The 20,597-nt window shown below is 35.0% G+C and overlaps 1 protein-coding gene across 2 annotated transcripts in view; it reads left to right on the forward strand.

Moving 5' to 3' along the window:
• The first annotated feature begins 919 nt into the window (after positions 1–919).
• The window catches only part of NME8 (NME/NM23 family member 8), a 124,870-nt gene continuing 105,192 nt past the window's right edge, over positions 920–20,597 (forward strand). For both annotated transcript variants that reach the window (XM_087918536.1, XM_087918537.1), the window contains exons 1-5: positions 920–952; positions 1,047–1,104; positions 3,397–3,503; positions 4,546–4,617; positions 16,345–16,461. In XM_087918536.1, the coding sequence (XP_087774662.1) occupies positions 920–952; positions 1,047–1,104; positions 3,397–3,503; positions 4,546–4,617; positions 16,345–16,461 (387 nt within the window). The remainder of the gene's footprint in view (positions 953–1,046; positions 1,105–3,396; positions 3,504–4,545; positions 4,618–16,344; positions 16,462–20,597) is intronic.

Below are 20,597 nucleotides of genomic sequence, written 5' to 3' on the forward strand. Positions count from 1 at the left end.
ACTTATAACTACTGCAGCATCCTCTTGGTCCCATGATCAACTGGCATATATTTACAACAGTTGTACAGTAGCATTTGATATGATAAACAGAGAAGTACAACAGTTGTGGTGTCCCAGGGTGATTGATCCCAATCTGTTACCATCCAATGGGCTTCTGATTTAAATTCAATGGGGGAATTCACTTCATGATCATGTGATTTGTTTAACAACCATGGCAGAAATTGGGCATGATTCACTTAACAATGCCTTGTTTAGTATTAGAAATTCTAGTGCCAATTGTAGCCACAAGTTGAGGAGTACTTGTACTTTGACAACTGTTGTTTCTTCTTTCAAGCAAATATTACAATAGCCTTGTTTTCCTTTCTTCAATTTCACAAAGAGGTGCGACATTCAAAGTTGAGTTTTTTCAGCCGTTAGATTTTTCCTGAGTTTTAATTCTTCTGTTACTAGTTTTCCAGAAGCCCATCATTTCCCATCTCTGAACCCAAGATATCTGACTTGAGATCCATTCTGCTATGTATATCCTCACCTAACTGTTTCTTACAGTTGGGATCTATCTAGATGTTCTTTGGTGACCATAGTAACAGCAGTAAAAACCTGCCCACTCCTGCTCATATTACCTCCTGCCAACAGTTTTACCTTCTGGAAGGAGATATTTTGGATTAATTAATAAGGAGGTATAATGGAAGAAAGATAGTTGTACTGTGATTTGTGTCATAATACATGGCTGTGAAGTACATGAATATGAGAATTTCTATGGAAATGGCAGAGATAATCTATTTGTATGAATAAGTGTTTCCACCTCCTTCACTTATCTTCATGTTATTATTGTAAGATCTTTGTCAATCTGGTACAAATCCAACATTAAAGCATAGCAATTTCTCAATAATTTCTATTTGCTTTATTTCAGAGAATAACAATGGCAAGTAAGAAGAAAGAAATTCAGCTACAGGTATCTTGTTATTCTGTTAGTTCAGTTACCAAACTGTTCTTTAGATAAGCAAATAAACTGAGGAAATAATGTTCTCTGTATGTTTTTACTAAAGGCTGTAATACTCAATCAAACACAATGGGATGAGATGCTGCTAAATAAAGGTCTAACAGGTACTTTTTATCTGTCTCTGTATTTCTTACATATTGTTTACATGGCACATGTTTACATGGCACATATTGGCACATGTGTGTTTCATTTTGTGTACCAAATGCAGGCCATTTGCAAGTACATGCTTGTTATAAACTTGGAATGGAACCTCCCCCACCATCACCACTACCACTTTTGGTAATTTAAAATTAGCCAAAGCCATCCCTGCACTCCCAGCCATTTAAATGCTAAAGAGAAATTTCTGCCCAACTCAAAGAGAATTTTTCTAAACTTAATTATCAACAGATCTAGAACAAGAAAAGAAAGGGATACAGTCCCCCCCCCTCATTATTACAATCTCCTGGAGTTGGTTATTTTAATTTTAAACAGATTATATACCAATATATATTTAAGAAAGCTCACATGTACTTCATATGTCAAGTATCTACAGTGCACATAGAATAAAAAAGGTAGCATAGACAGGACAAAATAAAACAAAATACAATTCCTGAACTCACAAGGGACCTGAAAATTTAATATATTTACGTGCTTTTTAAACGAGTATTTAAATCGAAATTCCCTGTCAACAAATGGCCTTACTATGCTCCTAATTAACTCTCTGCAACTTTGTCCATTTTCAATTTTCCCTCCCTTTAATACTGATTGACTTCTCCTTTTGGAATTAAATTAAGAAACTCTGGCATAATGTGTAATTTTTCAAATCAATGTGATGCTGGAGAAAGCAATTGTTGCAGATTTCATCATTTATTTTCACTAGTGAGCTGTTTTGACAACTAGGGAAATGATGAGAAACAGGTGAGAGGAAGGGTCTTCACACACCTTGCTTGATTTTGCCTGGCCTGTTTTTACAGTAGTTATATGCACCTCTTACTTAACAAATGAGAAAATCTTGTTCCAGTCTCTCTTATTCTTAGGCTTCCCTCTTTTCAAGTCCTAGATTAGATAGAAATTATTTCTTAATATATCTTAAGAAATATTTTAATTCAAACAGAATGAATTCTTCCGGCATTCATTGACAATGGGGCTAAATCCATGCTGTGCATCCAGGACAATATTATGAGCATTTGATTTGTTTTACAATCTTGGTATCCTCTCCATGTTCTATATATGCTCAAAAACCCACCTTCTAAGAAAGGCTTCTGCTGATTTCAAATCACCAAACCCATCACTACAGCCCCAACCCCTTCATTGTCAAAGAGAAATTTCTGCCTGACACAAAGGAGAACTAGAACAAGAAGAGAGAACATAAGGTCTCCCCACCATCATTATTACAATCTCCTGGAGTTGATTAATTTTAAACAGATTAGATACAAATATATATTTAACCTCTAATCTGAGCATTAAACCTCTTATGCAGCTGCCAGTGCCTAATCTAGTTTAGACCTGACAGTGTTGATTAATTGCATAAGACAAAATGTCAAGATCCTAGTGAGTACTTGATAGAATTCTGTGAGATTCTCTGATAGTGCTTGACAACTTGATAACTTTGAGATATGTGGACTTCAACCACAGAATTCACCAACAAACATGCTGGCTGGGAATTCTAGGAGTTAAAAATCTACAAATCTTAAAGTTGCCAAAGTTGAAAAATACTATTCTAGAGCAACCTCAAGATGTATCAAATCTGTTAATCTTTTTTTCATTTCTTATCTTGGAGAAAATAATCAAGTGATATGATTGTAGGAAATTCTGGGAGTTGAAGACTACACATCATAAGTTGTGAAGACTGAAAAACACCAACCTAAAGACAAAAATAAGATAAAATTTAAATCAATTAACCTCAGCCAATCTTCTCTCACTTGAATTTTGTCTTTTGATTGGGACTTCTGAGTATTTTTTCTTTTTTCCTTGTTTAATTTCCAGGTTCTGCAGACTAAAAAAGTTATAAAGACCATGCTCTAGATATATTGGATTATTTAGTCCAACATATCCTGAGATATCCATTTTTAAAAGAAGATATTCTGGACATAATAAAGCAGGAAAAGTTTTAATCTCCACTAAAATATGCATTGCCTTATGTTAAGGAGGAAATGTGCAATAAACAGTTGCATTTATTAGAAGATCATTATTAAGCCTAAAGCACTTGCTGATCCTTGGTGTAGGGCTTTGAAGAATTGCAAATGGATCCTTTCTGTCCATTATTGATGTATGATTTTTGTTTTCTGGAAATCTTAATGCATTATTTTAATTTGAGATCATATCCATATTTTGTGTATAAGTAAGGGTTCCAGCAAATATATCTGTATTATTAATTTTAAAAAATAGGGATTTATATTGTGTCTCTCTTTTATCAGTGGTAGATATTTATCAGGCATGGTGCGGACCTTGCAAAGCTGTAGTAAACTTGTTCAGGAGGCTAAAAAATGAATATGGTGAAGATAATCTTCTACATTTTGCTGTGGTAAGAATCTGGTTAACCAGCTAGCTTTTTTGAAACTAGCACCCTCCCTAAAAATTGGATTTCACTTCCCATACCTCTAAGCAAGTGCATCCAAGAGCCAATACATCAAAGATGACTAGTTTGTGGGAAGCTACTAAGTACTTTCTCATGCTAAATATTTTAGAGAAGCACAGTTTGTGATATTAATACCTCAACTGACCAATGTAGTCTCATTTTGACAGAGAGATTATTGAAAATATTGTCATTAAAAATCCCATAACAAGATGAAATTGGGAAAAGAAATTTAGATGTCATCATGATGATCGAGTGACAAAGATATCGATTAAACATCCAAATTTAATAAATTTAGTCCATCTATTGAGTAACACTAAAAGCTATTCTTTATGATTTGGACAAACAAGAAATAGACTAAAACATGGCTTCTTATTGATATATAGATTTTGAAACTTGAGAAAGCTGAAAGAGTGAGATGTACAGAAGAAAGTGAATGGTTTTAAAGAAAGAAATATTAGGGGTTAGCCTAGATTTACAAGGATTTCAATGGATGTATCATAATCATACATATATTATCCAATCTATAATGATTTAAAGCATTTAGAAATACGTGGAATTCTGATTTACCCATAATTAAGTTGTTTTACTATGATTAGGATAGCAAAATTAAATAGCAAAAGAGCAGATTGCTTATTCTTGGGTAGTTCAACTATACCCATTTCTTTAGCTTTGTATTTTTAGTGGCAATTACAATGGGATTAATTTTCATTGGGATCTGCAATAGAAATAAGAAAAAGAAGCAGCAGACTAAACCAAAACTCAGTATATAGGACTAACAAATATTGACTGCAAAAAATTAAGGTAATCGATAGATAGTTCAAATAATGATTTTATATATCTTTACTTCCATCTACTGGGCTAGATATTGCAGCCCAAGTTCTAGTAAAGCTATAATAAACCACAATAGAAAATCATATGGTAATTGTTACTGTGCAATCTGATTTAGGAGAAAAATATAGCAGATATATTTGTGTGTTATTCATTTAAGGCAGAGGCTGATAGTGTGATGACCCTGCTCCCGTTTAAAGATAAATGTGAACCTGCTTTTGTCTTCTGTCTGGTAAGTGCACCATGATGGGGATTGGAAAAGAGCTTTGCATAGGGTTAAATGTGCGTAATAACACAAGTTTTTTGGAGTCATGATGAAATATACCAAAGGAGGACAATAATTCAAAATGGCTGGAATCTTCTGAATCACGTATTTCTAAAACTCTATATGAGAATATTTGTGCATACAAATCCTTTTCTATTGTTATACCCAGTGGTTTCACAATTCTTATAAACCATGTCATCCCAGCCCTTATTCCATTGCCTTTGGCATAATAATTCCAATAAGAAAAAGATTTCAGAGAAAAAAAATCCTGAAATAATCAACAAAGAATAATTTCATGTATAATTCAGGGTGGTAGATATCATCTTTAGAATAGAATAGAATAGAATAGAATAGAATAGAATAGAATAGAATAGAAATACCTTTATTGTCATTTCATTCTACAAACACAATGAAATTTGAAAGCTACTCCAGCAGTGTCCCAAACACCACATCACAATCACACTACAGAGTATTTAAAAATTAAAATAATTAAAATAATAATTAAAAACCTAGTCTAAAACCTATCTAAAACATATAGTAAGTTAGATAGTTTAAAAATGCCACTATGTACATAGGGCTAAATCACATATACATTGTTTGATTCAAGACAATTATTGCCTTGGAAAAGAAACTGTTTCTCAGTCTATTAGTCCTCATTTTAAGACACCTATAATGCCTCCCTGATGGTAACAGTTCAAAATATGAATGTCCAGGATGAGAATGGTCTCTGGAGATTTTTAGTGCTCTAGAGAAGAGTCTGGTCTTCGCAATCTCTTCCAAAAAAGAAAGAGAGCAACCAATGATTTTTTTGTGCTGTGTTTATAACTCTCTGGAGCATCATCTTATCCACTGCAGAGCATCCAGCATACCACACCGTTACACAGTATGCCAAAATGCTCTCGAGGTAGAACAGCAAAAAGTAACCAGCAACTTCTCACCCAAACCACTCTTTTTCAGCAGCTTCAGAAAGTGCAGGCACTTCTTTGTGGTGGCCATTTCTGACCACCGCTACAACCACCTTCGGGAAAGGGAGTAATGGCCAGTTGAGGAGGAGAGATGCGGCTCTCCTCAACCCTGCAGGCAGTCTCCCCCTTCTTCACCACCTCTACGGGTGGCTTAGCCCTGAAACCAGCTGGCTCAAGGCGCTCCAGCAGCGAGCATGGATTGAAGCCTCGCAGAGATGAGGTTTCGGTCTGTCACCGAAGAAGCTCGACCGGAAAAGAATGTGCAGGAGGAAGATAAGAAGGGAAAGTTTTGGTTGACCAGGTCAAACAGCAAAAGTAACAAATAAGGTACCCTGGAATTTAAAGTTAATAACATTGTTCCCAAAGAAGATTTTGAAGCTGCGAAGAAGAGAAAGAAGGGAAAGGATTAGGCTTTTTTTTTCTTCCCTTCCTTATACTGACAGCTAAGAGACTTAAGCAAGAAATTGAAAAAAATCCACTTTGACATTAATAAGCATCTAAGCTGAAAATAAAAATCAAAGGGATAATAAAGATTTCTGGATATTTAAAAGTTTTTAAAAGCAGGAAAGGAGAAAAAAAAAAGAATAAAAGGGCAGGATCTAGAAAAATGGAGGAGACTGCCTGGAACTAAGGAATGGAACTGTAACTAAAAGGAACTTACAGTGAAATTTCAACAAGATTCCTCAAAGATACATTTTAATTGAAACTTGGTAACAAAATAATAGAACCCCAGGAAGAGAAAGTGGAAAGAAGAAGCAGAAAGAAACAGCCCTGGATTATTTGGATTACTTGGTAATTTTTAGTTTTTGCATCTGGATGACTAAAATTAATCGGGTGGTTGTTTAAAAGTCTTTAAAACGGTATCACTCTTAGAAGAACTGAAAATGGAACTAAAAATGGAAAGAAGATGCACAAGAAGGGAGAGGTTCTTTTAGCTTCGTATTTCAATTCTTAGAAATGGAGATCTGGAACTATGAGAAACAACAAGAAACGCTTGCAGAACAAGAAGATTGGGACAAAGAAGAAGCCATCTTTAATGATCAAATAATTTTAAGTGGGGGGAAAAAAGAAAAGGGGGGAAAGAGAGTGAAAGGTTTAAGACTAGAAAAAACAACCAAAAAGAAGAAGAATAATTTGAAAGATAAGTATAATATTAGAAAGCAACAGAAGAGGGGATTACAGATGATAGAGTTAGAAGTAGAGAGACGAGGGGGTAAAAAGAGGGAGAAGAAGAGGGGGAAGAAGGCAAGGAAAAGAAGTTGTAAAAGACAGAAACAAGAAATGGAGAAACGGGGAAAAGATATAAGAATTGTAACCATAAGCTTGTTTAGAGATAATGGGTGAAAAATTAATTGCAAAAGGGATTCTGCAAAGGTACATAAGATAGCATTGTTGTATTATAAACAGAAATAATTTTAGAAAATATGATTAAAATGATGGATAAAATATTTACTGTAATGTAGTTGAATGTTTGGTAATAAATAAATGAATTAAAATGATTGAGAGAATTAAATGGGAACATTTTTAATTATTAGTAATGATTTATAAAAATATAAGTGAGAAATATGGGGAAAAAAGAATTAACTATGGAAAGTTTATAAGTGTTCCCAAGGAAATATGATATTTAATTGAAAAGAAATGTTAAAGATGTTAAGATTTTAATGAATATTAATGATAGAATTGAATCGGAATGGAATGTGTGCTTTATTTACACACCCACACACCCACACCCACACACCCACACATATATATATATAATTTTTTCTTTTTAAGAATATAGTCTCTATTTTAAGAATGTACCAAGCAGAATTCGATTGGAAGTTATGTATTATATTGAATGCTATAATCTTAAAGGTATACATTGAAGCTTAAATAAGAGTTTGAATGGATAAAATTAAAAGATATAAAGGTGTCATACTCCAATTGGTAACTACAGGGAAAAATTTGTTTAATAAGAAAAGGTAATATGAAATTGAAACAGGACAGACAAAAGTATAAATATAATGATTTGATTGAGATGAGATAATTAAAATAAAGTTGAGAAAATTAAAAGAGAGGAAAAATTATGTAGAAAATATAAAACGGTAATAAGATATGGAATAGAATATAAAAATGAGCATGAAATTGAGTTTGGTGCCTGTATGAAGAAGTGATAACCTGGGACCATGCTATTTTCAAAAAAGATGTTTTATTTGTATTTTGTTTTTGTGAAAACCCAAATAAAACTTTCAAAAAAAAAGAAAAGAAAGTGCAGGCGCTGTTGGGCCTTCTTTGCAGTGGCTATAGTGTGGACTGACCAAGTAAGGTTGTCAGAAATGTGAGTTCCTAGAAATTTAAAATGGTGAACTCTTTCCACACAATCTCCATGGCCTTGATATATAGTGGGAGGGGCTCTGCTTTGCATCTTCTGAAGTCTAAAATCAATTCTTTGGTCATTTTGATGTTCAGGGCAAGGTTATGACTCTTGCACCACAAGACCAGTCTGAGAACCTCTGACCTATAGGCTGTCTCGTCTTCTCCTGATATGAGTCCCACCAACATGGTGTTGTCTGCAAATTTTATTATAAGGTGCTTTTATCATCTTCATGGCTTGGGATGAGTTTTTTTTAAAAAGTTTTATTGGATTTTTATTTTTGAATATACATCAATATCAATACATGAACAGTGTGGCCTCTGGGTATAATTTATTTTAATACAAGTAGCAATAATAATATTAATAATATTTGTTACAGTAATCAAACTTATGTAATTCAAGCATTAATATATATGTTTGCTTTAAAGTAGCTATTCAATATTTCAACATTCCATTTTAATGTCAATGGTAATATTATTTAAGCATACATAGTAATACCATATTTCAACCTCTAATCTATCCATCTAGTTATTGCTTATATTCTATTATATAAAAATTATATATGCTAATATTTCCCCTATTTCTTATTTCTACTTCTGTTCTAGCTTCTAGTCAGGCCACCATAATCCTAGTGTTAATACACATGTTTATATTAAGACATAGTCCTTCATTATTTGGTTGTTCAAAGTCACAATACTACCAGTCATTCTATTATTTAAACATATCTAATAATACCATCTTTAAACCTCCAATCATTCCATCTAACTATTGCTTTATACAAAGGTGTGTATTCTTATTTCTACCTCTATTCTGTCTTAACCAGGCCATCATTATATTAGAAAAACAAAAAAAAAATTCCTTCCTATCCATCATCTCTTGTCCGTTTTAACACTTCAATTCTTATTCATTTTTTTAAGCTTGCCTCCCATACTCCTCTCTTGTATCTTTGTCTCTATCAATATCTGTGTCTTCACCATTCAGTCTGAACATTTTTCCCATCTCTATCTTCCTAAGCTGCCAGGTCTTCAGAGTGTCTACACAGGCCACTATCTCCCTTTCAAAAGTAGCTTCCAGCTTATCCAATTCCATTTTAAAATTTCTTAAAATACTTTTTCCTTGGTTTATTTCATCAGTCATTATTATCTTTATCACCTTCTCCTTCTCATCTCTTTGCTTTATTTGTTGATTTGTCTGTTCTATCTTTTCCCCCATTTTTCCTGTTATCTCCTCTTTTTCCTGGACTCTTTGATCTTCATTCATGTTATGTATTTTATATAGTTGTCAGTTATTCTCATTCTCACCCTCTGCTGGAGGGGGAAAATACTCTTTCCTGATGTTTCCTCATTGATGGACTGGAGATTGCGATCATCCACAGCTTTGATCCCTGCTCTCCTGTTGGAGGGCACCGATCATTTCATTTAGGGCCAGAACCACCCTGTAGGAGTGGTGAAGAAGGGGGAGACTGCCAGCTGGGTCAAGGGGAGCAGCATTTCCCCTCCCTGGCTAGGCATTCCACTCCCCTCTGAAGACAGCTGTAGTGGTGGTCAAATATGGCCACCCTGAAGAGGAAGAACTAACCTGGACAAGATTGTGCAGGAGCAGTGAAGAAGAGGACAGCCTGAAAACCGGGCTAATTAGGAGCAACATTTAAATACAAGGTATCCCAGAATTAAAATTTTAAGGAATTTTTAAGAGAGATAATTAAAGTGGCGGCCAGAGAAAGTGACGAAAAGGAGGAAAGTGACCTTGAAAGGAGGAACCTACAAGAAGGTATCTGCTTAAATTGGATCTTGACACTAAACAGGCATAATTAAAGCTGAACTTGAATGTGTCAAAGAAAAAAAATAAAAAACAGTAATTGATATTTGGATTTATTGGAACTTTGAATTTTAAAAGCCCTAAATAGAGAGCAAAAGTGAGGGTGGGGGAGAGTGGAATTTAGACATATCTAGTGGTGAAAAAATTATTCGTGACTTTGTATATCCTGGCTCTTCTAAAAGTTGAATTTGATACAAAATATATTTTATCAAGCTCCATTTTAAATAGTATTTTATCAAATTTCATTTTGAATTGCTTTTATTAAATTTTAGTAACAAATTGTTGCTGGAACTTTGCACTTTGATATGGCCCAAGGGCTAATCAATAAAGACTTATTGTATATTGATATAAAATAAGTGAAATTTTGATATGATAAAATAGAGACCCTGGAAAATGAAAGTGGAATATTGAACATTAAAACAAAGAACACACACACACACACACCAGAAGTGTTTAAAAATGGCAGATCTTTTTTTGGAATTAAAAATGGAACTAAGAAATATGAAAGAAATGCTACAAGAAATAGGCAAGTCGTTTGGTTTTGCCTTACAATTTTTAGAAATGGTGATTTTAGAATATGAAGAACAACAAGGAGTGCCAGAGGAGGAGGAGCTGACTAAAGAAGAGGCTATCAGTTGGAGCAATGAATATTAAAGCAAAGGAGGAGAAGAATGGAAATCAAAAACTGGAGATTTGAGGAGGCAACCCAACAGGGGAATATTTTAAAAACCAAACAAAGTAAAAGGAAACAGCAGAAAAGGGAATTACAGAAGGAAGCTTTAAAGAGGGAGCGGGATAAAAACTGGAGTAAGAAAAATGAAGGGAAAAAGAAGTAAAAAGAAACGGAACCAAGAAATATAGAAATATGGAAATCGAACAAAAATGAAAAGAAATTGTTTATTCAAAAGACATAGAGACAATGGTTAATTAAGAATTAAGAAAAGGGATTCTGCATGGTGATGAGGTGTATAATAAATGTATTAGTAGTAACGAATTACTTAGATAGTAGGAAAATATAGATTAAAATGAAAGATTGGAACTGATACTTTTTTGTTGTTGGAATACTTGTTTTTGTTAAACCATATATAGAGATAAATGGAATAAATGTGAAAAAAGAGAAATTATGACAAGTTTAATAACTATGTTTAAGGAACCTATAGAATATAGTTGAAATGAATTATGAGGATTGTTATAATGAGATTAATATCAGTTTCTATGATGAATTGAATAATTAATTTTTCTTTTTGAAATTATAAATGTTTTTGATTTAATTGAAGGAGAAAATGCCTTGCGGAATCTGACTTAAAAGGTATATATGTTATGTAGTTTTTAGGAGATTATTGTTATTAATTTTTAAGGTGATATTTAAAAAGTTAAATTATCACTGGGACTTAAAGGGGAACTAACTAAATGTGTCACACTCTAATTGGTAATAGGGGAAACTTTTTTGGGAAATGTTTGAACTGAGATGGAATTTTTGAAATGACGAAATAAGAATATGCAATGAACATTGGATTTTGGAAGATTTGTACATTGAACTAAAAGTGGGAAGGGAAAGAAGGAAGAAGAATTAAGAGGAAGTAGGAAGAGACTAACGGAAGGCTGAGAAAGACGGATTTTGGACTGAGATTAGTCAGCACACCATACCATTTTCTGATTGGAGTGCTGGAAAGAATCTTCTAGCTGGAAGACTGATTACCAATCTACTCAATTCATTTCTTTTATTAAGTGGTACTATTTAATATTACTATTTTGGCACTATTTTCTTTTTAAGATGAATTCCTTGCTTTTTGATTGTTGATTTTCTGACCTTGAGGCAATCTTTCTCTTACCTTTCCACTCATTATTTTGTCCCCTTCCTTTCTATTGTATTCTCTTAATAGCTTATATAAACTTATTTACTTTTTTTAAAAAAGAGGGGAGTATATTGTCCTTATAGAGTTAAGTGATAACTGATTTGACTGATTTAAGTATTAATAGTAAAGAGTGAAAAATATTGTTGATTTAGACTATTTAGACTACTCAAGATATTTAAGATTAATTCTTTAAAGTGTTAATTGATGTACTATTGTTGACTAATTTTGATGTCTAGGATATAAACTTATTAAATAGATTATTATACTGTAGTAGATACCCACTTATAATATAGGAGAAAAGATCGTTGAGCGAGATATCTAATTGAAATAGGAGAATAGGCTCTTAAATACAGGACCCAAACACTGAATGGTGATCTGGGACAATATATCTAATATTGTGCAACAACAGAAACAAATACTTAGAGAGATGACATCCATGACAACTACGGCCCTAAAAACAGGAAGGAAGGCTACTCCGACCCTATCGACTACGTTGACATCTACCCCAACAACAACTCAAAAAACCATCGAAGAATCCCTAATAGGGGAAAAGCAGTCTAATGTCTCCAACATCAATATACAAACCACCCTATTATCATTGCAGGAAGCTATGTCTAAAATGCAAGAAATGATGATCAAAAATCATAATGAAACTAGAGCAGATATTAGCGAATTGAAAGATGAGATGGGGAAGCTGAAAGCTGAAATGAAAGCAGATATATCGAAGGTGGAGGGAAAGATAGGGTCCCTACAGCAGGCCATGGAGAAAAATGAAGTGAAAATAAAAGATATAGAGAGTAGAACAACACGTATGGAGACCAATTTTGAAAGGATGGATGAGGAATTTAAAAACGCACTTAGAGAAATGGAAGACTCCCTGGTTCATCTCGAAATGGACAAAGCAATGGCATATTTAAGGCTCCAAAATGTGACTGAAGCAAAAAATGAAGAATTAGAACATTTAATGGCAGAAATATTGGCTGAATGGTTAGGAAAAGAAAAAGATGACTTAATTAAAGAGTTTGATGAGGTGTACAGGGTTAGCACAAGCTATGCCAGACGCCATAACTTATATTATTCGGCAGCCATCTTACTATGGTTAAAAGACTGGGTGAATCTACTCAATAAAAGAACTTTAGCACTAGAAGGGCATGACCTTCAGAGAGGGTGGCACGCATTTCTATGGGAAGTGGGGAAAACTAAACAGTCGTATTTTCATAGACACCTTATTAGAGACTCATTACTAATTAATTGGAAAAAAATATGCAAAAAACACTATCTAAAAATTCCGATCTGGCTTTCAACAATGGAGGCAATGGTACATCCTAACAACTTGGATATAGCAAAAATGATTAAATATAAAGATTTATTAGATCCACTAGGAAAATTAAAAACTCGACAGGATTTACAGGAACAGGGATTCAAAATAGACCAGTGGTTATACATACAAATCCATAGCAGATACAAACAAGATATTAAAGAGTTTGGAATCTATAGCAAATTGCAATATTTAGACAAAATCTTATTAGGATCAAATAAAAAGATTCTAAATTTTATAAATACTTACTGGAGGTAGAATTAGAGCAAGAGATAGTGAAAGGGAACATGATAGCGTGGAGTAGGAATATTGGAAGAAGCATTACACTAACAGAATGGGAAAAGATTTGGAATAGAAATATCAAGATTACGAAATCGGCGGCATACAAAGAAAATATATATAAAATGTTATATAGATGGCACTTGCCTCCTTCAAGGCTGGCGAAGATGAACCCCAATATGAGCCCAAAGTGTTGGAAATGTAAAAGCACAGAAGGAACTTTCTTCCACACATGGTGGTCCTGTAAAGCTACTCAAAAATTTTGGCAAAAAATTAGAAAATGGTTGGAGGAGATAACTAAAGAACAAATAGACTATAAACCAGAGTTCTTCCTGTTAGGGATCTCTGACAGATATCTATCCAAAAAGACAAAATATGTACTAATTCATATCTTAACTGCAGCTAGACTAGCGTTTGCTCAATGTTGGAAATCACCTCATACACCTACAGAGCAAATGGTTATTCAGAAAATATGTGAGTGTGCTGAAATGGATAAACTAACTATAGCCTTAAAAAACAAAGAGTCTTCAATATTTTAAAGCAATTGGGATTCTTGGTACAATTGGCTTACTCAGAGACAAATTGTGTAAAAGAAATAGGGTAACTTAAATATAGTGGAAAAGAAGAGTAGATTTGATCTAACGTAGAGAAACAAACCTTACAGACTGTCACAAAAAGATATTGTTTGCTTTTAAATGTACTTTTTTATTCTATTCCCCCTCCCATCCTTTCCCTTTTTCCCTTCATATTCTTTCTCTTCCCTCCCAACCGGTCCCTATCTGGTTTGTTAGGCCGGGTGTTTTCTTTTTTCTCTTTTCTTTATTTTTTTCTATTTTGTGTATGTATTGTTGGTACGTTTTTAAATTGTAAATTCAATAAAATTTATTAAAAAAAAAAAAAGAAATTGCAAACCTGACAGATAAAAGTATAAAACATAATGAATATGAAAATATGAGAATTATTTAAAGTTAAAAGAAATAGGTTAAGAAATGAATTGAAAATCTATAAAATAAACTTGAGGAAAGTATTTGAGAAAATTAATAGGAAATATGTAAAGTAATGATAAGATATGAACCAAAGTCATGTTTGTATGGAAATGTGAAAACCTGGAATCATGCTGTTCACTAAAAAAAGATGTTTTTAAAATGTGGAAAACTGAAATAAAATTTATATGTATGTATGTATGTATGTATGTATGTATGTATGTATGTATGTATGACATTTAGCTTTGTTTGGGTATTTTCCCACGTCATTATAGTTGTGCTTTTAAAGTTGTATATATATACATGCATACATAAAGAGCTTTTAGAAACCACTCTGGCCTCACCTCTATTCTTTGCCCAGGACTTAACAATTCATTATCAGTTGTAGGATATTTTCTATTTTCCCATTTATGCCTTGTAATAGGTTCCTTATCTCTCTGTGATTCTTTGCCATAGTATTCCCAATGCTTTGAAACATCAATGCCATTTCTTTTGAAATTTCACTTATTTCCTCCTGATGGAGCATCTCATCTTATTTTAGTAAGTCCCGCTCTTACTCAATAGTCCAAAAACAATATATTGAAGCATAACGTTGCTCCTCAGAAAGTTCAATAATCATAGTTCTTTACATCTCAGGGTTATTAATCAGTTCCATTTAGGTAGTCCAGGCAACTCTTCAAAAATCAAAAGTCACCTTACTTTACTTAAGAGTCTTCCTTATTCTCACAATAGAGTCCCCAATAATCATAAAGTAGATAGTTATAGAACAGTAAGTATCACCAAAGTCCTCCAGATGAATGTTATTTATTTCTCTTATCAGAAAATTGTAGGGATGTCATGCTCCTGGTGGAGACTGACTCTGAGGGAGAGGAGGAACAGCTGACAGGGAGTGGAAGTGTGGCTCCAGAGGTTGTGAAGGAGGCTGGGGAAAGGCAGAGGCCGGCTGAGCAATCACAGGAGGATCCAGACCCATCCCCTCTCCTTCCTAGGGCACACAGGGAGGAGAGGATAAGGGAGATACATGGTCTACTGGGGAGGAGGGGGCCTTGATCCTCTTCATGGGCTGCAGCTGTGACAACTGGATAAGAGGATGGACATGCATACAGGCAAGTGCTGGAAACAAAGCATGGAATATCTCTAGTTTATTGTTGCTCTCTGAATTTGACGTCCTTCCCAGTGTGTGTTCTGATATCTGTGGACGTCTTCAAGCCCTTATCTTGCCTGGTTTGTGTTGTTTTTTACTTTTTATAATTTAAATGGCATTTCCTCCTTCTTGTAACTGCTTGTGTGGGAGTTTTGTTTATCTTCAGTCAAGGATATTTGGAGCTTGGAAGCAAAGTGAAGAAATAAAAGGGGCTTCACCTGTTTTTTTGTGACTGTGTTTATTTTGTATCCCACCCTGGGTCATCACAAGGGGCATAGTATATTTTCCATTCACCAGTATATGGCACCCTCAGCTTAGGTTTCAGCATTGTTTCAAGTCTGACAGATTGATTAATCCAATTTTAATTCCATTTATGGAAACAAAATTCAAGTAGCTATTCAAGTAGAAAGTTCCAGCATTTTATAATGCCTTTCCAAAACAACACCTACCCAGTTTGAAAGTCCAATTTCCTATGTTTTTAAAAGTTTTTAGCTTTTCTTAGTTCCTTTCCTTTGAGTCTAGGATTTTTCTCTCTATGATTTAACAAGTAGTTCTAAGAATTTGTTTTTTAGGATTTTCTTCTTTGTCTTTTAAAGTTAGGGTCTAAATGGAAAAGGAATCTTCTCACCCAGCCCCAATCACTGTTCATCTACACCGCTCCTGCACATTTCTTTGTTGCCTCAGCTGTCCCAGCTTCATGGCAGCCATGATGGCTGTCTCTTCTCCTCATCATGGATGAGAGAGAAGAAGCCCCGAGTCAAGCGGAAGACTTGCTGCTTTCCACAACCTGCAGGGCGCCACTCTTTTCTTTTCCTCACCACACCTACAGGGGATGAAGGGTTATTTATTTGAGAAGGCAGCACTCAGATAGAGATTGTGCGAAGTACCGACAGACATATATGAATATATACAGGCTTAAATTAGTTGATTAACCTTAAGACTGAAACATAATACATGATGAATATATTTGTTTTTCAGGATGGCAAGATGATAGATATTGTAAGAGGAGCAAATGGACCTCTTCTAAATAGAAAAGTAATAGAACTAATTGAACTAGAAAGAAAAATTGTAGCCGGAGACATGAAAAGACCAGAGGTAACTCTTCTTATTTGGCTGTTTTATTTTACACACACACACACACAGACACACACACACACACACAAATGTTTCTCCTCAAATTTGGGCCCTTTACCAGAAGCCTGCAAATTTAAAGGTTCTGTGCAGTATTTTAGCTATTGCAAACACTGTACTCTTCTGGACACAGAATTATCATGTTGTTCTTGGGTTCTCAGTTTAGGAATCACAGCCTCAAGTGCTCCTACTGTAACTGGGACCATTTTATACTCTACTGGGAGTATCAATTATATGCCAAACTAGAGAAATGCCAATTTTATCAATTGACCACCGACTTCCTAGGACATGTCATTTCTACTGAGGGCATTGCTATGGAGCTGAGAAAGGTTGAGTTCCTGCATAATTAGCAATTCCCATGTCAAGTCAAGGATGTCCAGTGACTCCTTGGATTTGCCAACTGCTATATGACTTTTATCTCCAGCTTTTCTTCCCTGACTGCACCCTTTACTCAGTGTCTTCAGAAGACCCTGTTTCAATAGAGCACCCCAGAGCAATAAGCTTTCCAGGCCTTGAAACAAGCCTTTATGTAGAAACCCATCCTGAAACACCCTGACCTCCACCATCAATTTATCATGGAAGACGATGTGTCTGACATTGCCATTGGAATGGTGTCACTGCAGGCTGACACTCCCGGTAGTACCCCTTTCCTTTGAGCATATTACTCATGGACAGTCAATCCAGCCAAGCACAATTACACCATCTGGGAGAAGGAGTTACTAGCCATTAAGGTGGAGACATCATGTGGAGGGGGATCGGCATCAGACTGAAGTCTGGACGCACCATTAAAATCTAGAATTCCTGTAGACCGCCCAGAAATTGAACTAATGGAAGATTTGTTGTCTCTATACTTTGCCAGATTCAATTTCTGCATTGTGTATATTTATTCGTTTATTATTTGTTTATTTATTTTGTCAAATGCTTACAATATAATAGAAATAAGAATAAACATAGGTTTAAATACATGAAATAGGAACCAATAATTGGGGATAATAGGACAGGGACGGTAGGCACGATTGTGCGCTTATGCCGACCCTTACAGACCTCTTAGGAATGGGGTGAGGTCAATAGAGGTTAGTTTGAGGGTAAAGGAGTGGGGGTTTGAGCATGTGACAACAGAATTAGGTAGTGGGTTCCAGTCATTAACCACTCTGTTGCTGAAATCGTACTTCCTGCAATCAAGTTTGGAGTGGTTTACATTTAGTTTATATCTGTTGTATGCTCTTGTGTTGTTGTGGTTAAAGCTGAAATATTTATTAACTGGTAAGACATTGTAACATATGATTGTATGTATTATGCTTAAGTCCAATCTTAGCCAGAGTAGTTCAAGGTTGTCTAACCTTAGAATCTCAAGTCTGGTGGTGTAGGATATTCTGTTGTGAACAGAGGAGTGTAGTACTCTTCTTGTAAAATACTTCTGGACTCGCTCAATTGTATTAATGTCTGATATTCAGTGTGGATTCCAGACAGTGGAGCTGTATTCAAGTATTGGTCTAGCAAAGGTTGTGTATGCCCTAGTTTGTAAATCAGTATTACCAGAGAAGTTTAATAAGATCAGATTGACAACTCTTAAAGCCTTTTTTGCAATGTTGTTGCAGTGAGTTCTGGTGCTTAGGTCATTCGATATGAGAACTCCAAGGTCTTTGGAGGTATATTGTCAATGAGGTTATATCCACCTAGCTTGTATTTGGTGTATTGATTTTTTTTTTACCAATGTATAGGACATCGCATTTGTTAGTTGAGATTTGGAGTTTCCAACTGTTTGACCATTCAGACACATAATCAAGGTCGCTTTGAAGGATGGTAGCATTGTGTTGAATAGTTTTACATCATCAGTGAAGAGGATGCAATTACTTATAAGGTAATCACAAAGGTCATTTATATAGAGTGTAAAGAGTGTGGGTCCTAGAACACTCCCTTGGGGGACACCACTGTTAACTGGTGCAGGGTTTGATAAGGCATTTCCTAGTTTTACTAATTGTTGCCTGCTTGACAGGAAGGCAGTAATCCACTCATGAAGGGATCCAGAAATACCATAAGATTTTAATTTTAATAGTAGTTTGTCATGTACCACTGTGTCAGTCTGTGCTCCATTCAAAATCCAAGAAAGAAATACTCAGACTCCATAGATTTGAGCAAAGTTTTTCTTTTACTGAAATTCAAAGTGGAAGCTACAGGTAGAATTCTGAATCTAAGGAATTTGGTGCGCAGATCACATATACAAAGGGATGGAATTGTTCCCACCCCCCAAAGTCCAAAAGACTCTACCAATTAAAAGTTCTGAATATGATCATGTGGGCATCTTCAGGTGGTGGTGAGGCCTCTGTCCGTTGACCTTGACATATTTTGATAAAACTTCGCAGCTGCGCAAAGGAAAGAAAGCTAAGCAAGGAAATAGAAACTTAAGAGCAGGAATTTATACTCCCCCCTCCCGACTCCTCATTTATACAAGACAAGAATGTAACACCTCCAGTTCTCTTCCCACAAGATGCAACCCCTCCTCCCCCCGTTACTCATGGCAGCCGAAAGATGCAAAGCAGTAGAAAGCAATAGAAAAGTAGAAAAGATCTTGAAGGCTGACACACTGAGTCAAAGGCTTTGCAGAAGTCTGTGTAAATTACATCTATTGCTTTGCCCTGGTCAAGTAATATAGTCCATGTTTTTGCAGTGTAGAAGTTGAAAATTGCAGGACAATTTTTTTCTGAAACTAAATTGTTTGTTGGAGAATAGGTTGTTTGACTATAGGTGGAAGGTAAAGCATTGCTTAATAATTGATTCCATACTTTGCACGTGACACAACACTATGAGATTGGTCTATAGTTTTCAACCAGGCAGGGGTCACCTTTTTTGAAGATAGGGATGACCGTTGCTAAAGACCATCGGCTTGGTAATGAGCTGGTTCTGAATGATATCTCATATATTATGCTTAGGGGTTCTCTATGGCAGTGGAGAGCTTTTTAAAGAAGTTTCCACATAAGCCATTAGGGCCAATAGATAAGGATGGTTTTAGGTGCATTTTCTACATTATCTTCATTAAAGTAAATATCATTGCAGATAGTTGTGGTACGAGTAGGAAATGTGGGGCACGAGCCATTACTGTTTACAAAGACTGAACTGAAGAATGTGTTGAAGAGGTTTGCCTTAATGGCTTCATCACTATAGTCTTTCCCATTTGGTCCTTTTAGGGTTGGAATGATTGTTGAGTCTTTAAGTTTGGTGTTTACAAAGTTATAGAAGGCGTGGGTGGATTTTGTGCGTAGAAGGTTTTCCTCTTGCTCGCAGTGGTAATTGGTGCATTCTGCCTTTATCTGTTGGCATAAGGTGTTGTATCAGTTTTTAAAGTTAGTTACATATTTAGTTTTGTTTTCACACCATAAGGATTTTTTTTAGACTGAAGTTTTCTTATTATTTTGGGTAAATTGTTTTTTTTGGGGGGGGGGGGTTATTAATGGAACATATAGTTTAATGAATCTTTCAAGTTCAAGCAAGAAAGCGTTATAATGTTCTTCTGTAGTATTACAGCCAGAGAACAGAATAGTGCCAATCATGAGAGGATAAGTCGGCAGCTATGAGTTCATAATTGGTTTTTTTTTTTTAATTGTGTTTTGGGGATCCATCATTATGATCCTCTTTGAGATGGTGTAAATTTAGACAAAAGTCAGTCATACTATGTTTAAAAATGGTTCCTGTATTTGTACGTCATAAACTGAGTTTGAGCTGTTGAGGTCAAGGCAGTTGTTTAGTCTAGTATTGTTATATACTAACTGATCCAGTCCAAGTGTGGTAACAGCATTATACAGGGTTGCATGAATGAGTTCATGTACATTCATTTAGTGTCCAATTTATAAGAGGTAAGTTGAAATCACCAAGAAAAATAAGACGGTGAGGGCAAGAGGCAGCCCATGTCAGTAGTGAAGTTAGCTTGTTTGCATGAATTATGTCATAGTCAGGGGCTCGATAGCATAGTAAGAAGTGGATTGAGGTATTTAAGGACAGTTCACAGATGATGGTATCAGGAAGAGCAAGTTCTTGTATAATTTGAATCTTTTTTAGATTTAGATACTTTTTATAGAATTTAGCAACTCCACCTCCTCTTCAGT

Source organism: Pseudonaja textilis, chromosome Z (genome assembly GCF_049901715.1).
Source record: "Pseudonaja textilis isolate UNSWEBS1 chromosome Z, rPseTex1.2, whole genome shotgun sequence".
Lineage (NCBI taxonomy): Eukaryota > Metazoa > Chordata > Lepidosauria > Squamata > Elapidae > Pseudonaja > Pseudonaja textilis.